The 27,057-nt window shown below is 44.1% G+C and overlaps 1 protein-coding gene across 2 annotated transcripts in view; it reads right to left on the reverse strand.

The window, feature by feature from the left end:
- Map1b (microtubule associated protein 1B) overlaps positions 1–23,226 on the reverse strand; it is a 110,913-nt gene extending 87,687 nt beyond the window's left edge. The window contains exons 1-2 of one of the 2 annotated variants that reach the window (XM_004623016.2): positions 22,812–23,226; positions 14,620–14,721 (exon numbers count right to left, since the gene is read on the reverse strand). In XM_004623016.2, coding sequence (XP_004623073.1) covers positions 14,620–14,721; positions 22,812–22,995 — 286 coding nt within the window. In that variant the 5' untranslated portion in view covers positions 22,996–23,226. The remainder of the gene's footprint in view (positions 1–14,619; positions 14,722–22,811) is intronic. The other variant, XM_023703142.1, reaches the window with a different exon arrangement.
- Between the last annotated feature and the right edge of the window lie 3,831 nt (positions 23,227–27,057).

Raw genomic sequence — 27,057 nt, forward strand, 5'->3', positions numbered from 1 at the left:
TTTTTCTCCCCCCCCCCCTTTTGATACAGGTTCTGGCTATGCAGTTTGGACTCATAGTGATCCTCTTGTCTCAGCCTCCCCAGCGCTGGCATTACAGGCGTGCACCACCATGCCCGGTTTTGGTGGCCAGCACAGGAGAAGGCTAGCATGGTATGCAGTACTGGGAACAGGGCTCAGACCTTGTGCTTGCCAGGCAAGCACTCAGACCTCCACAGCCCTAAATAATATTCTTAAATAATTTCACTGTTCCTATTTCCTAAGAAATATGCCATTGTAACTTTACACTGATCGATGATCAATTTCGGGGGAAAACATCTCTTTATAACACTAGGTTAACTTGCTAATGCTATACTAAAAGGGAGACATGAACACATTTCAGTGTTCAATCCCTGAAATGTAAAATAATAGAATTTTCACAAATGTGAGCTTTACAGTTTACGTTTCCTCTCAGCAGGTCAGTTCCTCCTTCTACACATACAAAACAGTGCTACACTGTTCTCTACTTCCCACTGTCGCGATACAGACCTGTTTGACTATTTGATTAAATACACTTTCCCCACCTTGGCTGAGAGCCCGCCGGGAGACTGTACAGGGGCCGTGTCTCATTCATTTATTTTGCTTGTTATTACCCTCAGTATTTGACACTGTACTAGATCCTATTAGACAAACAATATACGTTTGTGAAGAGCGATGTGCACAATTTTATGCTTGAATCTGTCAACCAAGTGTCTATGTCCTAACAATGCTAAAGAACTTTACACAAATGCCACGTCCTGGCTGTAAACATTAGCTGTGTGTATTCGTCTTGCATGTAAACCATTTTTTAAAAATATCCGAATGACTTCAGTACGGGTAAATATTATTACCGTCTTTAAGTATTAAATATGAAAGGAACCTTAGTGATGCCAAAATTCAGAAATGCCACATAATGTTTCCACAGTGGTACACAGAGACTCGCCGGTGGAACTGGGCTCACAGCTCAGATGTTTGCCCCCTATCGTGCCCCTAAGGGCTCTGTCCATTGCTCTCAGGAGGCTGGCTTTTTATCAGAGCTCTTTGCCCAGTCTCTGAAAGCAACTGATAGTTTGCAAGTAAACATTTCATCACATGTTCATGCTGAAAGGAAATGTGCTAATAAAGACTTGGTTCGTGAGGTAAATAATGACTGCCAACTGTCAGATTTCTTATAGAGCTATTTTTCAACCCTAAGAGCTAATTATAGCTTCTCAACCCTGAGAGCTCACCATTTGTCATCAAGCCCTACTAAGCCTGCTAGCCTACGGCTCTTTCTCTAGGGACATTAGTCATAAGCCTCCTTATCTGTGTGCTCAAAGATCTGGCACAGCTGGGAAAAGGCCACTTCTGAAAGTTAGAATCCTGAAATATTTAAAAACAATTTTCTTTCTTTCTTTTTTTTTCTTTTTGTATTTTAGGGATGGGTCTACGGGGTGTTCAGGGTCTCACTACTAGATCGGACGCATAGTGATCTGCCTGTTTAGGGCCTCCCAAGAGCTGGGATTACAAATGTGTGCCACCACGCCCAGTCTCCATTGCCATCTCAGCGTGCCCCGGGGACAGGGCCAGCACAGCAGGCTGGGAGAACAAATCCCCAGCCCCTGAGCCTGCTTGTAGGCATGATTAACGTAAGCTCTTTAGTGTCTAATTTTCTCACTTAACGTATGTTTTTGTTTATTTGATTTTGTTTTCATTCCTTGTTAGATGGAACTTTTTTGGTAATTGCCTCAAATTCGTGATGAGTCTGCTGACCAAGCATAGAAAATATATTTGCAGGCTGAAAGATTCCAGCAATAGAAATTCCTATCTGATGATAGAATCCTGCTTCTAGATGACGAGCCATGGAGCTAATCTGCCAAATTATTTCATTTATATTTACATTTATAAACTGGAATGTTATTCCAAAGGCTCCAAATAATCTGTTCTATGTATAAAATACAAACGAAAATAAGACATAGCTTAATAAGTATAACTAATGTATAATGTAATGCTTCTCTGAAAAGCAAACACTGAACTCATCTTAGACATCTTAAAATAATCCAAAGCAACAATGCTGGTAGAAAAGAAGGCTGTGATTGGAGAGTGGGAAGAATACATTTGCCGAAGGAGACAGAGAGAAGAATACCAGGAGGGAAATGGAAGTTGTCAGAGGACAAAACGAGTGATACAGGTGGGCAAACAGGATGGAAAGGGGGCCGGGGAGATGACTCAGTGGAATAAGCGCTTCCCTGGCAAGTGCAAGGGTCTGAGTTCAATCCCCGGTTCTGCCAAAACAAAAAAAAAACAAACAAAAAATCAAACAAACAAAAAAAACAGGATGGAAAGGTGAACAGGTGTGACGCCTACAGCTGCTGCTGGCGTGACCTGAGATGCGACCTGAGATGCTGTCGTACATAACCTTTTTCCCTATAGGTAAAGGAATACACTCTAAGATAGGGATTAACATACAGCACCGCATATACAACCCAGTAACACAGTTAAACCCAGTAACAGATTAAAGTATATGTAGCCCAGGAACAGAGCTGTTTATTATCTTTACTAAGTACGATCTACCCCACATAACTGTATGTGCAGTACGTCTACAGGGCTGGCAGCCACTGTCACCATGAACACGAGGGAAGCGCTGTACTGCGCTGTTAAGATGGCTGAGATGTCAGCAGGCAACAAGAATTTCCAGATCCATTACATTCTTTTTTTGTGTATTTAGGACAGGGTGTACATGGTGTACAGGGTCTCACTGCATCGATTGGACTCCTAGTGATCCGCCTGTTTACAGCCTCCCAAGTGCTGGGATTACAGGTGAGCGCCACCACAGCAGGCCAGGGGATCGAACTCCCGGCCCCTGCTTCTGCCTAAGCAGGTGCTTTAATCCTCCGAGTTATTTGGCTGGCCCTGCATTACATTCTTACAGGACTTCTGTGGTATCTTCAGACTTTTCCTGGCCAAAATATCGCCCTGTGGTATCTAACTATAACGTAAAAAAGTTATATACTTCACCACCACACACACAACTTCATATATGCAGGAAGTGGTGACATAATTTAACTTCATAACTTCGCCTATTTTGGGGATCTACAGACAGTCTAGACAATCTTAAAGGTAGATAACTTTTAAAAATGCTTTTGCTAGGGCCAGGGAGATGGCTCAGTAGAATAAGCGCTTCTCTGGCAAGCGCAAATGCCTGAGTTCAATCCCCGGTTCCTCAAAAAAAATGCTTTTGCTGCCTGATTTTGGTTTATTAACTTATTAGGCGGGAGATGGTACAATAGAGGAGAAAATTACCTATTTAAAATATGTTTTCATAGGCAAGGGGTACAGGAAGTAGGAAGAAAATTAGCTGGGAGTAAGCAATGAGGCATGCCTGTTGTACACTGACCAGGACATTGTCAATGTCATTGGTTGGTACCTGTATTGCAAACTCTGAGACTTTTTCAAGTTACCTGTAAGCCTGCCATGGTCTCTTTCTCCACACTCCCTTCTCCTCTGTAGCAGCTTTGTTTTCTTTTGTAATATCTAGAACCAATGACTTTTTCTGAGACACTGACATTCAGAGACAGCTGTAGCTCTCTGCACAAATAAAACTATTAGCGCTAATGTGGCCAGGGGTTGGTTATCTCAACATCAATGGTCTGCCCAGTAATGCTTTGGGAGCAAGAGCTCCACAGACAGCACTTCCTCAGAGCTACAGTACAACCACCACTGAGGTCCACATGACAACCTCAGGGCACAGAACTCAGTGGTTCCAAAGCATGATCTCCTCTTGAGTGAGTGTGGCTCTCCGGGACTATACTTCAAACAGTTGTAGGCAGATGGTTAAAGAGTTCAATATCTCTTTAAAAAAAAATTCTCCAGGGGCTGGTGAGATGGCTCAGTGGTCTAAAGCACCTACTTAGAACAAGCTTAGCAAAGCACAGGGACCGTGGTTCAATCCCCCAGCACCACATGCCAGCTGGCCCCGCCCCCTGGTGGGCTGAGCTGGCTGCACACACACATAAATAAATGGGTGGAATTAAAAAAAAAAAAATTCTCTGAAAATGCCACTGTAAACTAGTAATGATAATGCAGGCCTACAATCCCACTGTTATAGGAGGCTGAGGCAGGAAGACCACAAGTTCGAGCCCAGCCTAGACTACTTAATAATCTAGCAAAAACACTGTCTCAAAAAATAAAGAGTTGGATTTGTAGATTAATGTGAAGGTCCTGGGTTCAATCCCCAATACACAGAGAAAGAGACAGAGATAAAAACAGAAACACAGAGAGAGCAAAAGGAATATTTTACTCTAGTTGAGAACAATGGATTTGTAAGATCTTGTTTCCTATAAAGAGTAATAACTGTATCTTGAGTTAATAGATGAATTTGGCTTAGGAATTTAAAATTAACTTTAGACAAATACAAAAGATACAAAAGAAACGGCCATCATTAGAGTATAATATTTCAAAAATAATAATCGTACAAGGAATGATTGGCAACACTATCAGAATCTTTAATGAACTAACCCCCTGTACTTTTATCCAGAGATGTTATCATCAATGGTGTTACTGTAAATAAATTATTTCATTTTTTTAATTTTTATTTAATTTTTTTTTCTTTTCAAAGTTTTATTGATAAAAATATAGCAATGAGACAGTTTCAAATCAAATTGAAAGTACAGTTTCAACAAATAATACACTGCATACATTCTTCTCAGTGGTTAATTGCTGTACAAGATGCAGACTTGTGATCCTACTTACAAACACCATTAGAAAAAATCATTCTATTCATTAAGAGAATGCAACTATATATCTATCCCAACCACTTTGAATACACAGATACAAAATGGACATTCATAGTTATACCCCAATTTTTTTTAAGTTCCGTTGTTGAATATTATAGGTGTGTAAACTCAGCAAAATATTCTAAAAGAGTCCAGTAGCCCATAATAGCATTGGGTCTTATATTTAACTGGCAATGTCAGAAATTATTGACCTGAATAAATTATTTCTTTCAAGTGTTAAATTCCCTGAAAGTCTTGCTGTAAGAACAACATAAAGTCACATCTTCATTTTAGTGCACAAATTCGATCATTTTCAGAAAATATGATCAAATTAGCTACAGGACAAATTGAAATCATTACCATAAAGGTTAAATACCAACAGCCAATTGTAAGGTAGAATACCATAAAAATCACTTTTTCTTCTGGGTAATCATGACTTTCTGATAATAATTACCTGTATGCAAGTTATATATTGTTGGTAATAACTTGCTATAAGCACTGCTTCCCAAGAGCATTTGGAGCTTCCTGTTCTGACTTGTTAAACTGCCTTCGCGCTAATTGATGGTTCATGTGACAAGACATGCACAGTCGATCATGCTTATTAAAATGCAGGCCATTCTCAATTATCTTTAACAAACAATATGCCTGTGTCTTTCAGCATATGCAACCTACAGATAATCCCAAGAACAAGTGAGGTCTTATCCTTCGGCACTTTTTCAGGAACTCCAAATAAGTAGCTGATCTAAAGCATTTCAAAGCCACACCAAATGTCAACGTGCAAGTTCTTGTTTTAATGGAAAAAATGAAGCTATTTCCTACTTGGCATTGTGTAGATAAAACATCCATGTCTTTGACTTTTGAAATATTTTCCATGCAGGTGTTTGGCATGGGGCAAACGTGAGTGAATTTTGTCTTGTTTGGTCTGTCTACACAGATGGGAACAGCCAATGGCCGAGAAAACCCGAACTGGAAAATCAATCTGAATATTCCCCAGGCTACACATCTCTCTCTAAAACTACTAATCCTAGTAGGTGGGGTAGGCAGATTTTTTTTAAATAAAATTATTTCCCTGACATTTTCACCTAAATCAAAAGCCATCTTAAGCTAAATGGAGCAGGACAAGTTCCTATGTACACTTCAGAGATGAAGTAATTTGGTCAAAATTCATGGAATCATAAAAACAAAACCTGGAAAGGACTCTGCCACCACGTAGTCCACCTCTTTCCAAAGTATGTTCAACAGAAACATTATGATTAAAGAATATCAGTCACGGTTATGCATTTATATTTTATGGCCAAACTTTATGATGAAATAAAATTAGGCAAGTGTGGACCTTATGTACTCTATGCTTCCCCAAGAAATGTAAGATCAAGAATGCCATCATTTCTAAACTTACTTTCCCACGGAATTCCTCCTCATTAATTAATTGATCATTAATGCTTCGCAGAACAAGTGGCTGAAAGAACACAACATACAAAGCCTTCATCTGGTTTACCCTTTCATGTTTTCAGGAAAGGAAAGATCTGATCTCCAGGAGCCAAGGGAGTAACAACACTCTAGCAGAGCCCAGAGCTGCTGCACAGAGCGAGCCCGTGGGACTGGGCAGCAGCACGCCCCCTCCTGACCGCCCACCAACACAGGAACCGCAGACTCGCGCTCTCTCCGTGATTCTAGGCTGGGGCAGGGATGCAATCATTTCACGTTTGCTTTTATACAATCCTACACCTGCACAATCTCACTTCAGTGTCTTTGGAGTTGGCCAATGAACAGTGTTCCAGCACTCAGAGATGAAGACAATCTTGAAATGAATAGCCAAACTGCTCAAATACATACATATATAGAGAGAGTTTGAGAGATGAATCCTTAAAATACCAATTCATTGTTGAGTTGTTAAAGAACTTAATTCAAAATGCAGGTTCAAACTAGGGAACACTTTAGTTTGGGTCACACAGAAAACTTAAGGCCTTAAGATCTGTTACACTCATGCTCCAAATTGTATACATATTATTTTAGTGCAGACTGTCATGCATATATATATATTTTTAAAATATTCTCAACAAACAGAATTTTCAGAAAGACTCTTGTAAAATTCTCATTTGGCACATATTACAGACTGGCTTAGTTATCTTATTTATACACGCAATTGTAAACAAATCTTAGGCCAGGATTTACTTACAGTCTCGTCAATGGCCTGCAGAGCTAGGCATGCAATTGTGCTTTGCTGCCAAACATAAATATTTTAGGACCAGCTGATAGTAGGGCGCCTTCTAAGGAGATAAAGCATATAATGTGAAAAGATTATCTCCTTTCCAAAGATTATAATGTATTCTCCTTCATCTCCATCCCATTTCATGTTTTCATCTGTGCATGTACACACACACACACACACACACACACACACACAGAATGAAGCCAACTCCAAGGCACTTAAGCATCTAATGGGACTTCATACTGCCTTTTCCTACCGAATTGTACCACCAAAACTCTTAGCATTTGAGCTGAGAAACTAGAATTCTCGATGAAGAACAGCAACCACAACGCCTGCGAGGAGACATCTAGTACAATTAAGCGGGAAAATTCCATCAAGTGGTTTTCATTGGTCTTTCACATGGCACAACCTGCAAGCTTTGAGAGTTTAAAAAAGGAAGAGGGACAAATGCTCAAAATACCTAAGGAGCTCTATGCGAATACTGTTCACCTGGGCTGCAGGATTCATTGCATCTTTTGTTGTACTATCACGTTAACTTCCCCAAATGTGGTTTTTCCATTGATTGACATTTCAAGAACCCAAAGCAAGACTGGTGAGGCACAGCCTCCCTGGGGAAGCCTGTTGCTCCTGGGAGTAGCTGCTGTACCTTCACATCAGCCTTGGAAGGAGACACCCGGAATCTGGGAATTAGAACCAAATGCTCCAGCGCAGCTTAGTGACTCTGAGCCCCTTCACAGCAATGTGCTGGTGGACAGGACTTTATTACCTCCTCTCTGACAGAGTCAGTCCTTAGATGTTTATATACTAGGTTTGCAGCACAGGAATACACTCAGGAACTGCTAGAGGCAGTCTTGTCTGAGTTTTTAAAATGAGATGTGGTGCACGGCAGCCCTGAGTGCTCCTTAATTATGTACATACATGTGATGCACATTTTAGACCCAAAGCCTCCTAAACACTAAGCACACACTTCACGACTGAACTACAGCGCCACCTCCTACTCACAGACTTTTAAATCACATATCCATTATTTTACTGCATTTCCTATAAGCATTCATTCCACCCATCCTAATTATAAATAATCCTTTAACCTGTGCTGGAAGAGTTTATTAAAATGACATTATTTTCATCTCGTACTTATGTTAATTTCCCTCCAGGGGAGCGTCTTAATTTCTCACAAGTCTCCGGGACTAAGGAAATCTGATTTCAAAAGCAGCACAACTCACCCTTCCACCCCAGCCAGGGAAACAAGAGGAGTAAACCTTGGGAGTAGGGCGTTGGGGAATCTCCATGGTTGCCTTGGCAGCATTTAATTAGTCCTGCCCTGCAGCTGGGGGTAGGGTGCTGCTACCTGAGTAACTTTTGCCATTGTCACTAAAGAATGGTGGAACAATTAAACACATGTGTGTTGTAATTCTGTTCCCACTCCCTGACTTCTTTGGTTATTTAAGTTAATCTCAACTCTCCTGTCCCTCCCCTGCCCCCGACCTTACACAAACAGCCTTTGTGAACCAGGATAACACTGTGAAAAAAAGTGTACTGTGCATTTTAAGGTTGTGGATGACTTGTTTTCCCAACTAAACTATCGACAGCAGGGCCACCTTATTCCGCCATCTATGCTCTTACGGTCCCACACTCAAAAATATTTGATGTTGTATAAAATAATCGCATTTCTAACATGCTACCAGAAAGGCCGAAGATGCTCCAGGAGGAAGGCGCAAACAGAAGCAGTTAACAGTAAAGGAAGGGACAGTGGCTGCCAGGTGGCTTTCCGGCACTTCGGTCTCTGAAAATGAGGACAAAAGCCCTCCCATCCAGCCCAAGATGCTGTCCCTGGTTAGCAGCTGCTCTAATGGAGGGTTCCCGACAGCTCCCCCCTCCTCTGATGGCTCCAGAGCCCAGGCCGCCGTGTCCTGCCAGTGTCTGTCTGCAGCGGGGGCTGCACAGTACCCATTAGGAGATGCTGGAGAGCCATTACAGCGGCACACTACTACATCTTTTCACTCTTTTAAAAAAAGTTAAGATGAATAGGTATTGCTCAGGTGGTCTCAATGGGCCATCATTAACTCCCCTGCGGAAGGAAGGTGCCCAAACATGGCAACAAAACACTTTTTTCTTTCTTTGTAGCCACACCTGCACCAAAAAGGGGGGGGATCACAATTATCACCTAGTGTGTGAGGATGTAAATAAAGAATCCCTTGAAATTTCAAAGTTGAGCAAGATGTAAACCTTGCAGAAATTAACACTTTGTACTGTACTGCGCATGCTACAAAACCCTGGCACTCCTCCTGCAGAGGCTGGCTCTTTGATGTTCTCAAAGGAAGCAGCCGCAGCCTGAATGGGAGCTCCACAGCCTGAATGGGAGCCCCGGCCGAAAGCAGGTAGGGCTGCCGATCCGGGCCTCCCAGCACCGGGGCCAGCAAGGCTCAGGGCAGGGGGCAAGGGAGAGATTTGCATGAAAATGAATCTCCTTCTCCTCCCTGCTGCTTTGATCTCCATGGATATTAAACAGAGGTCTGGCTACTACAATCAAATGAGGCTCTCAGTCATTTTCTTCTAATACCAGGACTCCTCTGATTGCTTCAAATCCTGACAGAAGCTGAGCGACACAGGCACGGGGACAGGCACCTAGGTGTCTGCCCTGACGGGAAACACAGGACAAGGGCCCACTCTGCTGCTGAAACCACAGGTTCCCTGGATGTTGTGAGTCCCCTGCTTCTAATGGGACACACTAGGGCACTTTTATCATTTGAAGGTTGGGAGTGAGGAAGAAGTGCCCCTGTCACCGACAGGCTGATATATTCTAGGCATACACAATGAAGCCGTGATGCTACCCAATGACAAACTAAACATACACGTCTACACAAAACGATGACTAAAAATACTCTAAGACCTCCTTCTAAGGGCATTTTAGCATTTTCTTATCACTCTCACTGACAAATATTAGTTGTAAACGTTGCATCATTAATGTCAAAGGGAGGAGAGGATTTGCATGACTGAAATTCAAAGAGCTGCTTTTAATTCTCCATCAAAAAGCAATCTTCTGGCAGGATATTTTTAGCAGCCACTCAGCATAAATCTAAAGATGCTCAGCTGTGGTTTGCTTATCCTCCATAGACAAGGCATGGGTTTTGAAACAAAACCACCCATCTGCACACTGCAAAACCAATCGGACTGTATGAAGATTTTCGTGAAGGTTATCTACAAGTCCTAAAACTAGTGACAAAGTGTAAACATGCCAAGGTCTTATTTATTCAGCTGACTGAAAAAAATAAGTTTGAGGAAATCTCCACTTCTTAAAACAGCTAGAGCTATAGCCACTTGTTGATTGGAGAGATTAGAAGAGAAATAAAGCAGCGGAGTAGGGCCAAGTTGCTCAGGGGCAGGCCACACAGTAAGGAAAGGAAGCAGCAGCCCACACGCATGTCCAGGGGACTGTTTTACAAATACCCTGCAACTTGCTCTGGGCCTGCCCTGCCAGCTCTAAGGCAGCACCCTCTTTTTGCTCTTCTGTCCAGAGGCCCTCACTAAGCCTAGCAGAGGAAGTTGCCTGGTGGCACCTAAAGGTAACAGCTCCTCTGAGAAACATCTTTGATACAAATGTAACAATTATCACAAGAAATATCACAAACAGCTAAACCCACTATTTCTCACAGATAATAGGAATCAAGCACACAAGTCAAATGAATAATATTAATGTTTATTGTTGGACAGGGGATAAAACTTTTAAGAACTTTATGTACTTTAGTTGAATGAATTCTACCGGAAACTGAGGTAGAAGTGATCCCTTTCATCCCTAGAAAACAGAGGCAGAGACTGGCTAAGGCACCAGGTGAGATCCTGTAGCAAATCCCAGGCAGAGCTCAGAGCACACTGGGGAGTTCGGCTCCAGAATCTGAACTCTTAATCATTGTGCTATACTGTTGGTGTGGAATTGCGTTATCAAAGCATTTGAACTATTTCAGTGAGCAGATAAAAGTGCAGAAGGAAGAACCACTGAAGTGATTTTTCAGCTTGGTGTCTGTTATGGCTCTCACCTGGATGTCTTCTGAATGTCCAGTGTGCTCCAAGTTGGGGCTTTTGAAAAGTGACTGAACTACGGGTGCATGAGCACCCGCTGTATTAGGAGGAGGTAAGGCCTGGTCAGGAGAACCAGGCCCCAGGGTGTGATGGGAAAGTCGTATCTCCCTTCTCGGTTTCTCCCTTCGTTCTCTGGGCTTGCTGTCCACCACACCCTGAGCAGTTCTCTGCCATGCCATCCTGGTACAGAGTCAGCCAGGTATGGACTGAAACATGAGCCAAAAATAACCCTCTTTTCCTTTAAGTTTCAGGTGTCAGGTATTTTGTCCTAGCAATGAGAAAGTGACTGAGATAGCGTCCTTTGTCCTAGAAATGGTTTTCATGTATTACTGGAAACGGTGCCATTCAACTTCATAGTAAGTGCTCCCTGCAATACCCAGGTGATGTCCTCTTCCATTTCTACATACAGTGAGGTCTAAAGTTCAATTCGGTAAAGAAGCAATAGATGTGGAATATGAACCAAATGCTATACAGCACAGTAACCCTCTGCTTCCCATGATAAGTCTTCCCTTGTGGGAAGACTCAGGAAAACAATTCTCATCCACTGTGATTAAGGTGCAAAAAGCATAGGCTATAACACATAAATAAAACTTGCCAGCAATATTTGAACTCGTGAATATAAAGAAATGTAAGACAGGTGCTGTATTTGTAACTGACTCAGCAGCTAAACTGAGGAAAAGTCTGGCTGGGGCTCTTGTGAAAGACCTCGCCTTTTGTCTCAGGGACAATGCAGCCCAGGCCAGCGCCTGAGGTGCCAGCAAGGCCTCATGTGCAGGCCATCAGTACTCGTTGAGTAAATGTGAGGTGGGTCAGCGCCACCACGGGCTCAAGCCCCTCAGGTAAGTGGGGATGACTGATCATTCCCAGAATCATGGGCGTGGAATGCTCTGGAATAAGATCTGAAATCCCAGGGAACAGCCTCACTGCATCTCAAACTACAGTGCAAGGGACAAACTAGTGCAAGGGAAAAAGCTAGCAGGGCCATCAGCGCCGTCTACCAGCTGCGATCTGAGGCTATTGCCAGTCTTTGATAAGAAAACTAATTCCTAAAAATAACAAAAAGTGTAATAGCTAGCAGGGATAGTAAACAGAGTAAACAACCCAAGTCTTAATCTGTGCCAGAGAAGGCAGAAAATATTTTAGTATAACTCTATCAGCCTGCAACCTCCCTCTCCCCCTGACAGGGCCAGTTTGAGGCCTGCATTTTGGATTTAATGCAGGGTGCTGGACTTTATGCTGATTTGTATATAATATCTCCTATGAGCATGATAAAGGTAATGATTTTGTTCTGTGCATCACGTTGGTCTTGCACACCCCATATCCCATTGTGCCCAGTGCATAGAAGCTGTCATTGAGCTGAAATTGACTAAATGGAGATATATGTCTATCTCAAGAAGCTCTGAGGTACGTAAGTTCTCTTTTATGAAATCTAAAGCAAGTAGGGAAGAGACCACTACACTCTGACTCACTTAGAAACAGGACTCAGCTTTCTCTAGTTTGTTTAGGAAAAGCTATCAACCTCCTTGGGCCCACCCAAGGATCATCCTGGGCATGTCTATATACCTCTAACCATGAGCAGCTCTGTGTTCCAGTCCTCTAGCACCTTCTCTTCCTCAAGTAGTACATTTACCCAAAACTGAATCACAGGTTGAGGACCCCAGGATTCTGTAGACTTTAGATTGGATTTTTCAATTAGGAATGCTCAGCTGGTAAAACCCATGCAAACATTCCAAAGTCCCCAAACTCCAAACTCTGAAGCCCTTCTAGTGCCACGCTATTATGATCAGGAATATTCAACCTGCAGTACAGTCTTGGAGAGAAACCCTCTTCACACAGGGGCATCACTAGAATGGCTCCAGAGGAAGGCTGGGCCTGCAGAGCTTGAGAGGGAACGTCGTACCACCAGGCCTTTCTCTAGTCTCTACTCATGGCACTGATACTAGTCCAGCGACGAATGCACTAGGCCACAGTGGCAATTTCAGGGACTTGACCTTTCTAGTCAACAACAATATTACTAGCTAGGTCTTCAGTCCAAAAAATGGTTAATTCTCCAGGAATTCTTATAACTGTTCATTTTGTAATACATAGCTGTGATTCTGTAAGATCAATCCAAGTCTGAGTGAACACAATGAGAAAGGCATGGCTTGTTTATAGAAAAAGAAAATAATAGCTCAACAAACAGTTATGACATAGAATGCAAGCCAGAACCAGAACAACCTATAGAGGAAGGGTAAAACTTGACTTTTACATGTGCAGATAGGTATGACTGTTGACAAAGGTCACTTTTCTCTCCTTTTTTTGTGAGATGTTTTTAAGTTATGGAGATTTTGCAAGATATAAAATTATAACAAAAGAATCTTATACTGCTTGCTCTCTTTCTTTCACTCCCTCAATGCAGTTACTTAAGCGCCAATATTTCACAAGCCTTTGTAGCAAGGTTAATTTTAAGTTTGAAGAATTTTTTACTAAGGTTTTCTCCACACAATCACTCAATTCCATGCTCAACAACTATAATTCATTTGGATAACGGAAATATATGGGATTTTATTCTAGCATCCCATTCAAAAAGAAGAATGGGACGACCCCATGAGCATATTACTGCAGCCAAGTATGATTCACCAAGGCAGTGACATTCCCTCAAAGGAATCTCAAATCTCAAAATACACAGGATAATGGAATATGAGCTCATCATGCAAGAAAGGCTGAACCTCATTCCTGATGTTATAACAATGCCAATAAAATTAGTAATCACAGAACAAAAGCATATAGATGGAACAGTTTACTCCATTTTGCAGATACTCATGAAATATAATGTAACATGGTTCCAGTGACCAAGCTTTTAAGAAAACACATCTGGCTTTACGGTGTTTATAGGCCAGGAATTGTCTTATAATCCCCAAATGCGATCAGCTGCTAGAACATAAGTCACAGCTCAGGGGGGTGGGGGTGGGGAAGAGACAGCTCAGCCCAAGAGTCAGCACCAGGGAGGCGCTGGTCAGCAGGAAGACCTTCCTCTAGGACAAATGTTTGGGTCCTTACCTTTAATTAGTCTTAGCGATCTCTCTCATTTCTGAAAGAAAAGCTATTTTAACAGCAGCAAGAAAAATCCCTCTTTCACCCACACTAAGAAAGGTAAGTGGTAATGCAAAGGTGGATGATACAATAGTGATAAAATAATCAAGTCCATTTCACTCTGAAGTGCCAGAGATGGCCTCTTACACCTTGAGAGAAAGGAATTGTGGGATTCTGGGGCTACCCAATCTGTACTCCTAACTTCATCTGAGCATAATTGACATGGAAATAGTTGACAATCCCTTGAATTTAAGAGTACAACGAGATAGTAATAAATACAAACATACATAAATATTACCTAAGAACTCACTACGCATCTCCAGAAGAGATAAACCACACGACAATCATTTAGAGTTGACTTTCTTCAATTGTTGCTGTAGCTGACTCATTGATAAAAAGCAAACACAAATCATCTTTTAGTCCCAGGCGGACTTTCAGCCAAAGGACCCTTGTTCTTTTAAATTCTAGGCTAATACTGAACAGAGGCCTCACCTGGGACTTCAGGAGAGAATCTTGCAGAGTGTCGAGAGACAAAAAGTTTGAGTTCTTGGTCCAAGTTGCACTCAATCAGGTTCGTGTCCCATGATCGGATCCCTAAGGGGGACAAGGAAAAGAGTCGACAGACTTACAGTTAGTCCTTTCAGGGTGGTTTGAAAAACATCACCGTAAAGTTTCTCAGGCTTTCAGGGAGGATGCAGAGCCATTTCTAAAGAGCTTGGAGACTAGCGGGGGCTGACCACAAAATAGGGAGGCTAAGAAGTCTCTGCCAGGCCACAAGGGACAGATAACTGGCAGTGGGGACTGAACTTCTGCCCCTCATAAAATATAAATGCTGCTTTGCTGGAAGAGTAAAGGAAAACAGTTATTAAGAAAATGACAGAGTCTCCTCTAGGGAGGGAATAGAAAGCGCAGGCAGATGGCTAGTTCTGTGGCAGCTAAGATGCCACCAGGCTATCTCTAGCTTTCTAACAATCCACTTGTAGGTGGAAGAAAGTGTACAATGCAGGTAGGGAAAAGAAAGTGGTGGCAGCCATCAAGTCCACCTGTTTTTTTTGTTCTTTTTTTTAAATCTTTCATCTCTTTGGTACAGGGTCTCACTGCACAGCTTGGACTCAGGGATCCTCCTGTCTCAGACTCCCCACCACTGGGATTACAGGCATGCGCCATCAGGCCCAGTTTCAATGGCCAGCACAGCATGTGGTACAGGCAGTCGAACCTAGGTCCTTGTGCTTTCCAGGCAGTCCCTTAGACCTCCAAGCTATCTCCCCAGCCCAATATTTTTTCAATGATGCTCTAGCAGTATGAATATATGACTTCTATGATATCTTTCTGGTACCCATCCCATGGCTGACCTTGGGCTTTCAGTCCCTGGATATCAATCCAAACTCTGAGTGACCCCTGCAGGGGGGTGAAGCAGGCTCAGTCTCGTGACTTAGCTGTGTATTCTCTCTGTACTGGCAGGCAGTTGTTCACAATTGTTAGTGATACTGAATTTTCTTACCCAGAAACAGAAATGTGGTGACTTTTTTATATATATATATATCTTATAAATCTTTGATAAAGTGGGGGCCATGAACTTCCTTTCAGTTCAGACTTCCTTTCCTACCCTACAAAGAGCACCAGAGGTGAGAGTAGCAAAAGTCAAGAAGTAGATGACATTGGCTTCTGGCATTCATGTCATGCCTCGGCTATCTCTTCCTCCCTCCACCCCCTCATCCCAAAGGTGATACTCAGAGGGAAACCCAGGGGCCATCAGACAATCCAGAGAAACCCGAGGAACCTTAGAGATCTGCAGTATGTGTGTGTTTACATTTTTTCCAAAGAGCTGGCTCATTGTGGAACCAGTCAGTGCGTCCTACACATGATTACATCCTGGGATAGAGCCTGCTCAACTGCCAGAGCAAATTTTTCAAACAACAAACACATAAGCCTACTGCCTATTGGAAGGGGACTGAACTTCTGGCTCTAACACTGCAAGTAAATTATATCTAAATAAAGTCAGTCATTTAATCATTTTTGTTGGTCATTAGTGGTGCATGGTGACCTGAAGTTTCAAACTGCAGTGTATCACACACAGTCTTAAATCCTTAATATATATCTGTTTACCTCCATCTATAATTAATTTTCTTATCTTGCAAAGTATTGAGGTAACATATACTTTTGCCAAATACAGTTTCCAAGATTCTAGAAACTCCATTCATTGCACATCTACACTATCTTCCAAAATCATTAACTGTGAGGAATATTTCTAAATAGAAGTTCACTAACTAAAAGCAAAAATGTTTATATGATCAATAGGAATAATTCAGGTATAGAAGAGTTAACCTTCCCAAAGAGAGGCTAAATTATAAGGGAGAGGCTTATGGATCTCCCTGGAAACATTAATGGTCTAAGTTTGCATCTGTGCTAATGGAGTATTTAAATTTTAACAATAAAAGCATGTTGAGATTTCCTGGATCTTTTTAGTGCAGAAATGATAAATGGCTTCTTTTTGTTTCCTGGAGAGTTTGACAGGTTGAGAGGTCTGAATTCATTAGAATATTTTACTTCAACATATACATTATATACTAGCCCACTGTGAGAAATCACTGAGCTCTTGTCGGAGCGGCTTGATTGGTATTGTTGGCTGCGATCTCGGGGCTGCAGGTTGGGGCCCCATTTTGCCTTTTGTCTTTTCAAGCTGGGTCAGTAAATGAACAAGGAGACATACGTGATTAAATTGAATTCATACAATTTTTCTGTCTTTGTTCTAAGTAAGACCTAAATTGCTGCGTTATTTGAATGACTTCATCTGGGATTATACACAGATTTTCTCCTACATTGGCTTCAATTATCAGGTCATGACACAAGCAATTAAATGCTTGCATCTATGCACATATGTAATATGTTGCATGTATTATAAATTTAGCATTAAGTAAATCATGTTAGCCAGGCAAAAAAGTATTATGAAATTCACCTAGTAATTTTATATTACACTAGTAAACAGTTGATAAAAATATTTCTTATTTTTATACTCTCAACGGACCCTGAAAATTTAGGGTTCTCTTTCTAAGAGACTAATTTTCAGCCAAGTTATTTTTTAATAATGCACATCACTACTTTGACTACAGAATAAAGATTGCAATGGGCTTATTCGTTATTACAGCTGGGAAGGAAAATTTTGGAACCAGGTCACTTTTTCTATTAATTTTAGAAATAAGATATTTAGTAAGACTTCTAGCTGGACAATATTAGCACAGGGAAAGAGTATTTCTCAATAAAGGTTCACCTGCACTTAATAAGTTTCTGTGTGTCTCTTCCATCCTAAGGAGGAGCCAACAGTGGGCCACACTGAAGTTCTGATAGAAAACTGCTAGCCTTTTTCTTATTTTTTTCTCTCTCTATGCCCCTACGTGGAGCGGATGCCAGGGGATAGAAAACAGGTCTAGAACTGCTTTCGGAAGCTAGGTATGTTGGGCAGTGAGGGGCACAGAAAATCCACCATAAACTCGTGACCCTTTTCTGATTGTTTTCCCAATCCACCCACGTCACTAAGCTCTTCCTTGAGGCTCTGCTTCGCCCGCAAGCTCAGGGGACAGTGCCCTTACAGGAGCCCAGGTGGGAAACAGGTGCTCATAACTCTAGCAAGGAAAGGCAGTGAACCACCACTTTTTAAAGATCTAGGCCCGAAGGGCATCTGTCACCTTTTAGGGCACCGCTGCCTACTCTGTGGTCTGAGACGGGAAATGACCGGGAGGCACCAAAGGATCTTTTCTTCTCAGTCGTCTGGCCCCACATGAGCTACACAAAAAGCAAGCAAACGTGAACAGGGCATTCGCGGATGGAAAAGGAGAAAAGAAAACGTGGCTGGGGGAGGGGCGATCGCAGCACAAGCTGGGACGCAAAGGGAGGATGCGGCAGGTACCCCTGCTGTTCACAGGCTGCACTGCCCAGGTTCTCCCAGTTACACAAGCACCCCGCAGGACGGTTTAATGAAACCAACAGCTACAAGCAAAACAAAAGCTACCCTTTAAAAAGGCAAAAACAGAAAAAAACTGAAAACCAAAAACCAACCCAACTCCTATACTTCTTCAAGAGACAGTGATTAAGAAAGCCCACAAAGGGCCAGCGGGATATAGCTCGGCAGTCTAAAGTGCCTGCTTAGGCAAGCGTGCAGAGACCACGGTTCGATCCCCTGAACCACGTGCCCCACCAGTCCGGCTCCCAGGGTGGGCTGAGCCAGCCACCAAAAAAAAAAAAAAAAAAAAAGGGGGGGGGGGGATGGCTCAGTAAAATAAGCGCTTGCCTAGCAAGCTCAAGGGCCTGAGTTCAATCCCTGGTTCCGGGAGAAAAAAAAAAAAAAAAAAGCAAGCCCATAGGAAATAACTGCATCCCAGGTTCAAGGCATGGCAATGGTTCTACTGGGCTTCCAATCAGTTGATTCTTCTCTATGGGCTTTAGTTGCTTCTCCTAAAAATAGGTATTTTGAGGATTCTCTGCAAATACCTAAGTGGTTAACCTACAAAAGATTCCGTCTGTAAAACTATGCTGAAATGTAACCAGAAACCCTCAACTACAGCAACAATTAAAAAAGAAATGCTAAGGAAGGCTTTACTTTTCACAGAAAATATTTGCTATGCTTCCCCGTAACTTGGCCTGCTGTTTGCTTTTCTCCTTTCAGGACAGCAAATTTTTGTTTGTATCATATGTCATATATGATACAGACAATAGCTTACAGACCCAGCCCACTGCTTCAAAGCACTGATAATAAATAATTCCAATTTAATAATAAAAAAAATGATTTAATGGCCTGAAATTTGGAGACAGCCTTGTGCTTCATCACATTCACCTTAGTATGTGATAGCAAGTAAATCGAGCAAGTGGAAATTCACGTGCCTTTCAACTTCAAAAAGCATAAGATGAATAAAAATAATGTACTACTTTCTAACATTCCATTTTAGTGCTGTTACCCATAATCTTCGATTTGTCTTTTTCCTGTGAAAAGAAACTGAATATTAAACTCCCAAGTTTTCCTGGGTTCTTAATTCTCTTACCATTTTAGACTGAACGCATTCAATAAAATGACAGCGGAATGTTACAACGTATTCAGCTCATTATACAACTAAAACTCCAGGGCCATAGATATTACACACAATCTATCTTCTCATGAGCCAATCTTGCTGATTCCCAATGTTAATCAGAACAGCTACACTTAACAGTAACTAAAAACATCAAACTGATACTTAGTATTCCTTGTATATTTTAGTTCCTTTGAAAGAATAAGATGAAACAATAAACAGTCATTTCCCAAGGCTCTAAAATTTAGCCTGCAAGGAAGAAGCATGGAGTGTGGGCATTAAAATAAACCCAATGAGCGATGCTCCGCTAAAATGGGAGTTAACTGGCTAAACGCACACGGGGGCTAATAAGGGAGGGTCCAAAGGAATTGCCAAGAAATGGTAGATGGTGACAGCTACAATGACTTGGGATAAAGTCTGGCATAACTAAATCAGTGAGGCTGGAGGAAGCATTATTGCTTTAAACTCTATAGAGAAATGACCAAATGCAGTATTATACCTTTTGAATATAGCTGAGAAAATAAGAATGCGCATCTCATCCTCTTTGGTATCAAAAAGCGTTTACTAAGCATCAGGCCAGTGGACTTGCTACATTACCACAATCCACAGTGTTAACAGATGATTTTTGAGGCTTCCCAGGGAACCCTCAGTAATCAAATGGCCAGAATCCAATTCACCACACTCTCCAACCCCACAGAGCCTCCGTTAAGATGGGAAGGGAAACAGGAATAAGAGTCACAGCTGAGGAACTGTTTGCCCAGCTTGTGCATGCAGAGTCGAACCCCCTGGAGCAGCTCCATCTTGCTTCACACAACAGAGCCTGCAGACACCAAGGGACGACAGCAGTGGCATCAGAGTGACCTCTGGAGGAGGCCCAGCTGGGACCTTCTGGCTCAAGCAGAGGCACCAGCAGCAGCAGCAGCGCACCATGCACTGGAAAAGAGCCTGCTGCCCTGTTGCTAAGTTATCTGACTATCTGAAAAGCCAGAGGGAGCAGTGTTCTCACTCAGCCACTGGAAAAGCCTGCAGCACAAGCTGCACCCAAGGTCCCCAGACCCAGGAGGGCAATCTGCGGAGCAGCAGCATCTGCCGCGACACTCCGGAAATGGCTTTGCTCACTCACTTGGCTGATCCTTAATGGGATCGATACAGCCATTTCAGAGATCACGAAAAAAAAAAATGACCAAATTAGAGAATTAAAAATTAGGAAGGCAAGATGATTGCAAGGGGAACAGGAGGGGTAGGGGCCTTTCTGGGATTCCAGCAACGTCTGTTTTTTATCAGGATAACACAGGTGGGTTAATTTTGTGAAGATTCATTGAGCTGCGCATCTGTGATTTGTGCTTTGTCTCTATGTAACACTTAGGGGGCCAGGGAGATGGCTCAGTGGAATAAGCGCTTCCCTGGCAAGTGCAAGGGCCTGAGTTCAATCCCCAGTTCCGCCCAAAAAAAAAAAAAAAAAAAAAAAAGAAAGCATTATCTATGTAACACTTAAATAGGATTTTTAAAAAACTTTCAAATGTCAGGAAGACAATTCTGAATTTTACACTAAGTGCTTGTGGTAAAAAGGAGAGAAGACAGGAAAGGTGTTGGCCTACACCCACTTTCTTCTCTAAAGAATAAACCCCCTGAGGCTGAGGAATGGGGCGCTGAGCTGGTAACAATGCAGAAAGGCAATTACGTTCCGTTGGAAGGTGACTACAAACCACCTCCCCGGTCAGTCGGGCACTGCCCACAAGTGGATGATTACAAAGGCAAGCTGTGCAAATCGCAGCGTCCAGCTCTCCCTCTGGTGTTCGCCTGCCCTGCGCTGAGACCATGACACGGTCAGAAAAGGAGTGACGCTGCAGTCCCGACACTCATCACTGCCAAGTGCTGTGACCTTGAGCCGGTCCCCTCCCAGCCTCTTCTGGATCCCATCTCTAAAATAGGGGTGACGATCCCTCTCCCACATTGGGTAGTTGAGAAAATTTTATAGACAAAAAGCATTTCCTAACCTATTAATACTTCTCAGCAGTGCCACGGACTAAGGATTAAAAATCCGAAGTCATTGATTCCCACAATAGCCACACCCAAAAGAAGTACACATCATCTTGTTTCAAGGTGAAAACTGTGCAACTAAAATAAATTTGAACAGATCAGACCCCAAAGGCCTATGGCTTGCAAACAGACAGATGTTCAAATAAGGCATTTCACTTTTGAAATCTCTCATTTTTGATTTTTTTTTTCCAAATGCAATATCACGTCTGCTCTCTGCTCCTATGTTTGGTCTGTTTTTTTCCTTTTTAGCGGAAAGAGAAATTCAGTGCTTTAAAGTTAAACAAAAGAACCAGGTCTGCAACTCCAGTCCCCACCCTGCAGCCTTTTGTTCTGGGGACAAGTGGCCATTTCTAAATGCAGAGGCAAATGACAAGTCTTTATTTATTTATTTATTTGGTTCACCTAAAAACAAGGTTTTTCTTTCTCTTTTATTGAGGTGAAGAGGAGCGGGGAAGGAGGGCTGCGTGAACGCCCTTTGTCCGCCTCGGGCTGCCGTAGAGACCGCAGTGCGGACTGCACCACGCCCACCAGCCGGTGTCTCCAGGCAGAAACGCTTCAGCACCACCAGGGAGAAGAGAACCCGGCTGGGGCTGCGCGAGGACCCGGGGACCTCCGTCGGGGACGAGGGAGGGGCTGGGGCACCGAGGGGAAAGGGCAGAGCAGAGACCAGAGCTGCCCGCTCTAGGGCTCCGAAGGCAACAAAGCCGGGCTGCGGGGAGGTGGGCGCGCAGCCCCGCCCGTGCAAGGCTCCGCAGCGCGCGCCCCCGGCCGGCCGCGCCTGAGGGGGGCGCTGCAGCGCTGGAGGCAAATGCGGGACTGCGGCGGCAGCGGGGCGGGGCTGCTGCGCCCGCGGTACCCTCCCGGCCCCGCCCAGGGCGCCCGCGAACCGCTACTCGGCCTCGCGGAGGGCCGGCTGCCCGCCGCCCAGCCCTCGCCCGAGCTCCTGTCCCCCCCAGACCTAGACTCCCGCAGGCAGCAGCCCCGCCCTGCAACCTGGGGGCCCATTGTCCTTTCGGAAAGCAGCCGCTGAGCCCCGGGGCCGTGGCGCGAGTGGGGCTCCATCCCCGCGGCCCGAGGGTGGGGGAGCGGGCGTGGCCGCAGGACTCGCCGAGTCATCCCGAGGAAAGAAAGGGTTGGGAGGTTTAGAGCCAGGACAGGCGTTTCGTGCGGGGCTGAGGCGCCGGGCGAGCCTGGCACATGGCGTTCTACCCAGGTTACAGCCCGGGCGAGAGCGGTGCTGAAAAGTAGCGGAGGCATCAGGTCCCCACCCCCCACCCGCGACTGCGGCTTTATGTCGGCCTCTGCCCCTGACACCTGCTTTGCACTTCGCGGACTAGGCGGTAGCCAGCTCGGGGCTGCACGCCTCTCTTGGAGACCTACTGTCTCTTCCTCTAGATCGCTAGTGAAATAATGAAAAAGTCTGGTCATACAGATGATTCTCCGCAATGGGCTCAGAGCACAGTCCAGATCGCGCGCGGGAGGTGGCCCGGCGAGGCGTGGGTGCGGGGCGCGCCGGACCTGCAGGGTGGCGTCGCGCCCTGGGTGGGGTCGCGTCTGCGCGCGTCCCTCGGGTGCGGGGCCGCTTACCGAGCTCGATATTGCCGATCGCACGCCGCAGGTGCTCCTCGGTCACCGTCTCGCCGACCACTACCAGCAAGTAGAACTTGCTGTCGAGGAAGCGGTGCGACAGGCTGGGCGAGGTGGACGCCGCCGGGTTGGCGATGCTGCCGGATGGCTCCGGCTCGGTGGCTTCCACCACCACGGTCGCCATCCTGCTGGCCCGCTACGCCTTGGCGAAGTACTCGTCTCCCGCCGCTCCTCAGCTCTGCGGCAGGAGAAAGGATTATCTCCGAAGGTGCTGCCGCGCTCCGCCCCCTGCGTCCCCCCGCGGCGCGGCGCGGCGCCGCCTCCTCTCCGCCTTCTCCCCGCCGCCGAGAGCGCGCGGCGGAGTGGAGCAGGGAATGCGCAGGGCGGGTAGGCGGCGCCGCTTTTATATGGAGACTAGGCAAGGCGCCCGGAGGAGGAGGAAGAGGAGGCGGAAAGGACCACCCGGCACATCCTCACGCGGTGGCTGCCTCCGCGCTTCCAGCCTTTGGCCTAGGGCTGATGTCATCCGCAGCAAATCATCTCGCCCGCGGCCCGGAAACTGGAAGGACAAGGTGTGCGGACAATGGTCTGGGCAGGGCCCTGAGCCAAAAGTCGGGGACCGCAGGGCTCCCGCTTTAACCGCTAAGGGGTAAGGCGCTGTCAGCCTACACCCACCCTCCATTCACACACCCACCGCCCGCTCCAGCCCCCACCCCTCCCCCTTGCAGGACAACTGAATGCGGTTCCATTCAGAGCGGGAATCTTTCCTGCATCCCCAAGGTGCACGAAGTCAGGGCTCTGTCTGTCCATCCATGGTGAACCCAGGGCTAGAGGAGCTGTGGTAGAGGCAGGACTGAGGGTGTCTCACCCAGGAAGGCTAAAACCTGTTGTTTTTGGGGTTTTTGTTTGTTTGTTTTTTGTTTTTCTATCTTGTGCGTTTAGAAGATATCTTCATGGAAAAAAAAAAAGATCTTTATGATATTTGCTAATAGCGATATTTGCTGCGTTCACTGAGAGAGCCCATGAAAATGACAAAACCTAAACCTACTTTTGTTGAGGCTTTGCACCTTGCTCTGTAAGGGCAAATAATAATAATAATAATAATAATAATAATAATAATAGTGTTGGCCTTGTGGTGCTCCTGGGAAACGAGAGGGATGCAGATACATTATCTCAGATACAGATTTCTTAATAATGTGCTGAGCAGATAGTTACCAGGCGTAACAAAGAATAAAGACAAGACACTGTCGCTAACCCAGCAGGAGCACAGTGACTATAATGTACTTTTCAATTCCTTGGGGAATACACAGGCAGAGTCATTTCATACGACAATGATGCCTTTTAAAATACATGAAGCACAGGGAATTCTTATTGCCTTTGTCTATGCTTAGAAGAATTCATAAAAATGTTTTTTAAAGGCAGCCCATCTGTGAGCATTTCTCACAAATATCCTGAATACAGCTTCTGTCCCAAGAAAGGAGAGAAGGGTCCAAAAGAAACTAAATGTGCAAGAGTGGTGTCATCAGGAACAGTGGGAGATTTAAAAAGGAAGAATGGGTGGGAATTAGTAGAGCTTTAATATTAAAATGCATACAAAAGTCACTTAGGCATTCTAAGATGCTCAAAATAATGCAGTGTTTTTGGTGTCCACTGCCTCAACTTACTGGTTATGAATTCTTTGCTCTATCAGTGGTGGCAAACCTATGGCACACATTTTATTTTTAAGACAAAAGATGTTAATCTATTGGGTTTTTAAAAAATTTATTTATTTATTTGGTGCAGAGTCTCACTATGGAGCTCAGACTCATAGCAACCCTCCTGTCTCAGCCTTCCCAGTATTGAAATTACAGGTGTGTGCCACTATGCCCGGTTTCAGTGGCCAGCACAGCACATGGTACCAGATATCGAAGCTGGGTCCTTGTACTTGACAGGCAGGTGCTTAGACTGCTGAGCTATCTCCCCAGCCCAAGTTGGTTCTTGTTGTTGTTTGGTGTTTTGTTTTGTGGCACTGGGAATTGAACTCAGGACCTTGCACTTGCCAGTCAAGTGCTTATTCTACTGAGCTATCTCCCCAGCCTGCAAGTTTTTTTAAAAAAAAAACTAAAAGCTCAGTATTTAAGTTTAATTGCATTGTTGGCACTGGAAGTTAAGTAAGTGGGTTTTGGGTTGCAGTTGGAGCACTCTGCTTATCTCTGAAAGGTTCGCTGTCACTGCAGGGCCCAGCTCTTTCCTGAAACTGGTTAGGAGAGGAGGTGGACAGCCAAACACAGTGGGTTCCATTCTCTATACTTCATTAATCAGACTGGCATATTGGGAGTTGTGACAAGCTCAGTAAAAAGCTTCAGTCACCAAGAAACAGACTAAGTTTCTAGGAGAAATTGTACGATCATATCTGGGTCAAACCATTCAATCACTGTTAGACAGCAGAAGCCAGCCTGGAGGCCCATAGTCACAGAAGGAGGTTTAGTGAAGAGCACCCTCCCAGTGCCCACCCTGGAGTCCACCCTGTCGCATGACTTTTTTCCATTTCTCTGAATGACCATTGCTTTTACATATGTAACAATTTTCTTTCACTAAGTTATTCCTTTTGCTTCCATTTCTTTTGAAATAAAATTCTTATTATCAATCATCATTATTATTTACACAGAAATATGGATACTGTTTATAAATAGAAGGAATCCCTGAAACTTAAAATTAAACTTGCTGTATCTGATAGTTATTTGCTCAAGACTGAGCTGTAGGCCACCCTGTCTTGGATAAGAAGAGACCAGCAAGTGGAGAAGTGTTAGATTGATACTAACTTCAAAGTGAGTTGTTTCCTGTGGTGTAAGGAGGAGGTCAGATGGAAATGGGACACAAAGGCTTTCTCCTAGGATAATCTGTGCAGTACAACACTGTGATCATGGTTTTCATCGCGTATAGGGATCTGTTGGTCTCACTGTGATCAATTCTACCTGGGGAGAAATGGTGGCAGGAATGAGAAAGCTAGACAAGAAGACAAAAGCTGGGCTGGGCGGTCACTGGTCTGCCTGATGGGCAAGATTGCAGCAAAATGATCCTTTATTTATATTTTTGCAAAGTTAGTAACACATGACACAAGGTTGCCTAGCGACTAATAGCTGACCTTAACCAGACAGGATGTTTATCCCAGGACTGAGGTAGCTTGTCTGCTTTAGACACTGAAGCCTAGTCCCCCCTATACACATTTAATCAATTTCCTAGGTTCCTGGCTCCCAACAAATCATGCACCCTTTGAAAAACAAAGACCTGCTGGGAGGACATCTCACATGACTCAAACTGCAGACTGCTACTTCACAGCTCTGGTGACCTCGATGAAAGATGCTTTTTGGTCTTTGGTCCCTTGCTTATAGTTGGGCGAATAAGATCTTTATAACTGTTTGAGTGCGTGTGTCAGAAAAGTATAGGATCATGTGGTTGGTACATAACTTCTTTCCCTGAAAATAAGACCTAGCCAAAAAATAATCAGCCTTGAAAATTAGAGATCAAAAAGTACCAGCCATTGGGCCAGGGAGGTAGTTCAGCAGCATAAACACCTGTCTGGCAAACACAAGATCTTGAGTTGGATCTACAGTACAAAAAAAAAAAAAAAAAAAAAAAAATTGCCGGCCACTATCAGCCTTATCCTTACCTTCCCTGCTCCCTACTCTCATTCTGAAAATAAGTGGCATCAATTTGCTTCAAACCCAAAACATCAGTGACCTCCAAGCTTGCTTCTCTGTCCCCTTCCCTACTGCAATGAACAGCAGCAGAATGTGTCGCGTGAAACAAGCCAGAAATCACGCAGACACCTGGGACCCTTTTCTGCCTCTGAGTTTCATGTGTGTGGAATCTTCTCAATTTTACCTTTGAAGGTAAAATTCTACCCATGTATCCACTATCATCACCCCAGACATCATCATGAGTGGCACCAAAGTCTACATTTGGAAATCAGTTCTGGAGTCAAGATGACTTGGTTTACAAACTTAATACTCTATTTTTTAGTTTTTCTTTACAGTGTTGGAGATTGAACCCAGGGTTCATACATGCCAAGCAAGTTCTGTACCACAGCCGCACCCCTGGCCCCTGAAACCATAATTCATTTCCCTGTATTAACCTTGAGGAAGGTGCTTAACTATTCTGTGCCTTGGTTTCTTTGTTTGTAAGGTATTGTAGTGTTGAGTACCTAGCCATGTCCTGTGTGGGGGATACTTTAAAGATGTAAGGAGCTTAAAAGTGCCTTGTACCT

The sequence above is a fragment of the Octodon degus genome, unplaced genomic scaffold (genome assembly GCF_000260255.1).
Source record: "Octodon degus isolate 3935 unplaced genomic scaffold, OctDeg1.0 scaffold00001, whole genome shotgun sequence".
Taxonomy (NCBI): Eukaryota; Metazoa; Chordata; class Mammalia; order Rodentia; family Octodontidae; genus Octodon; species Octodon degus.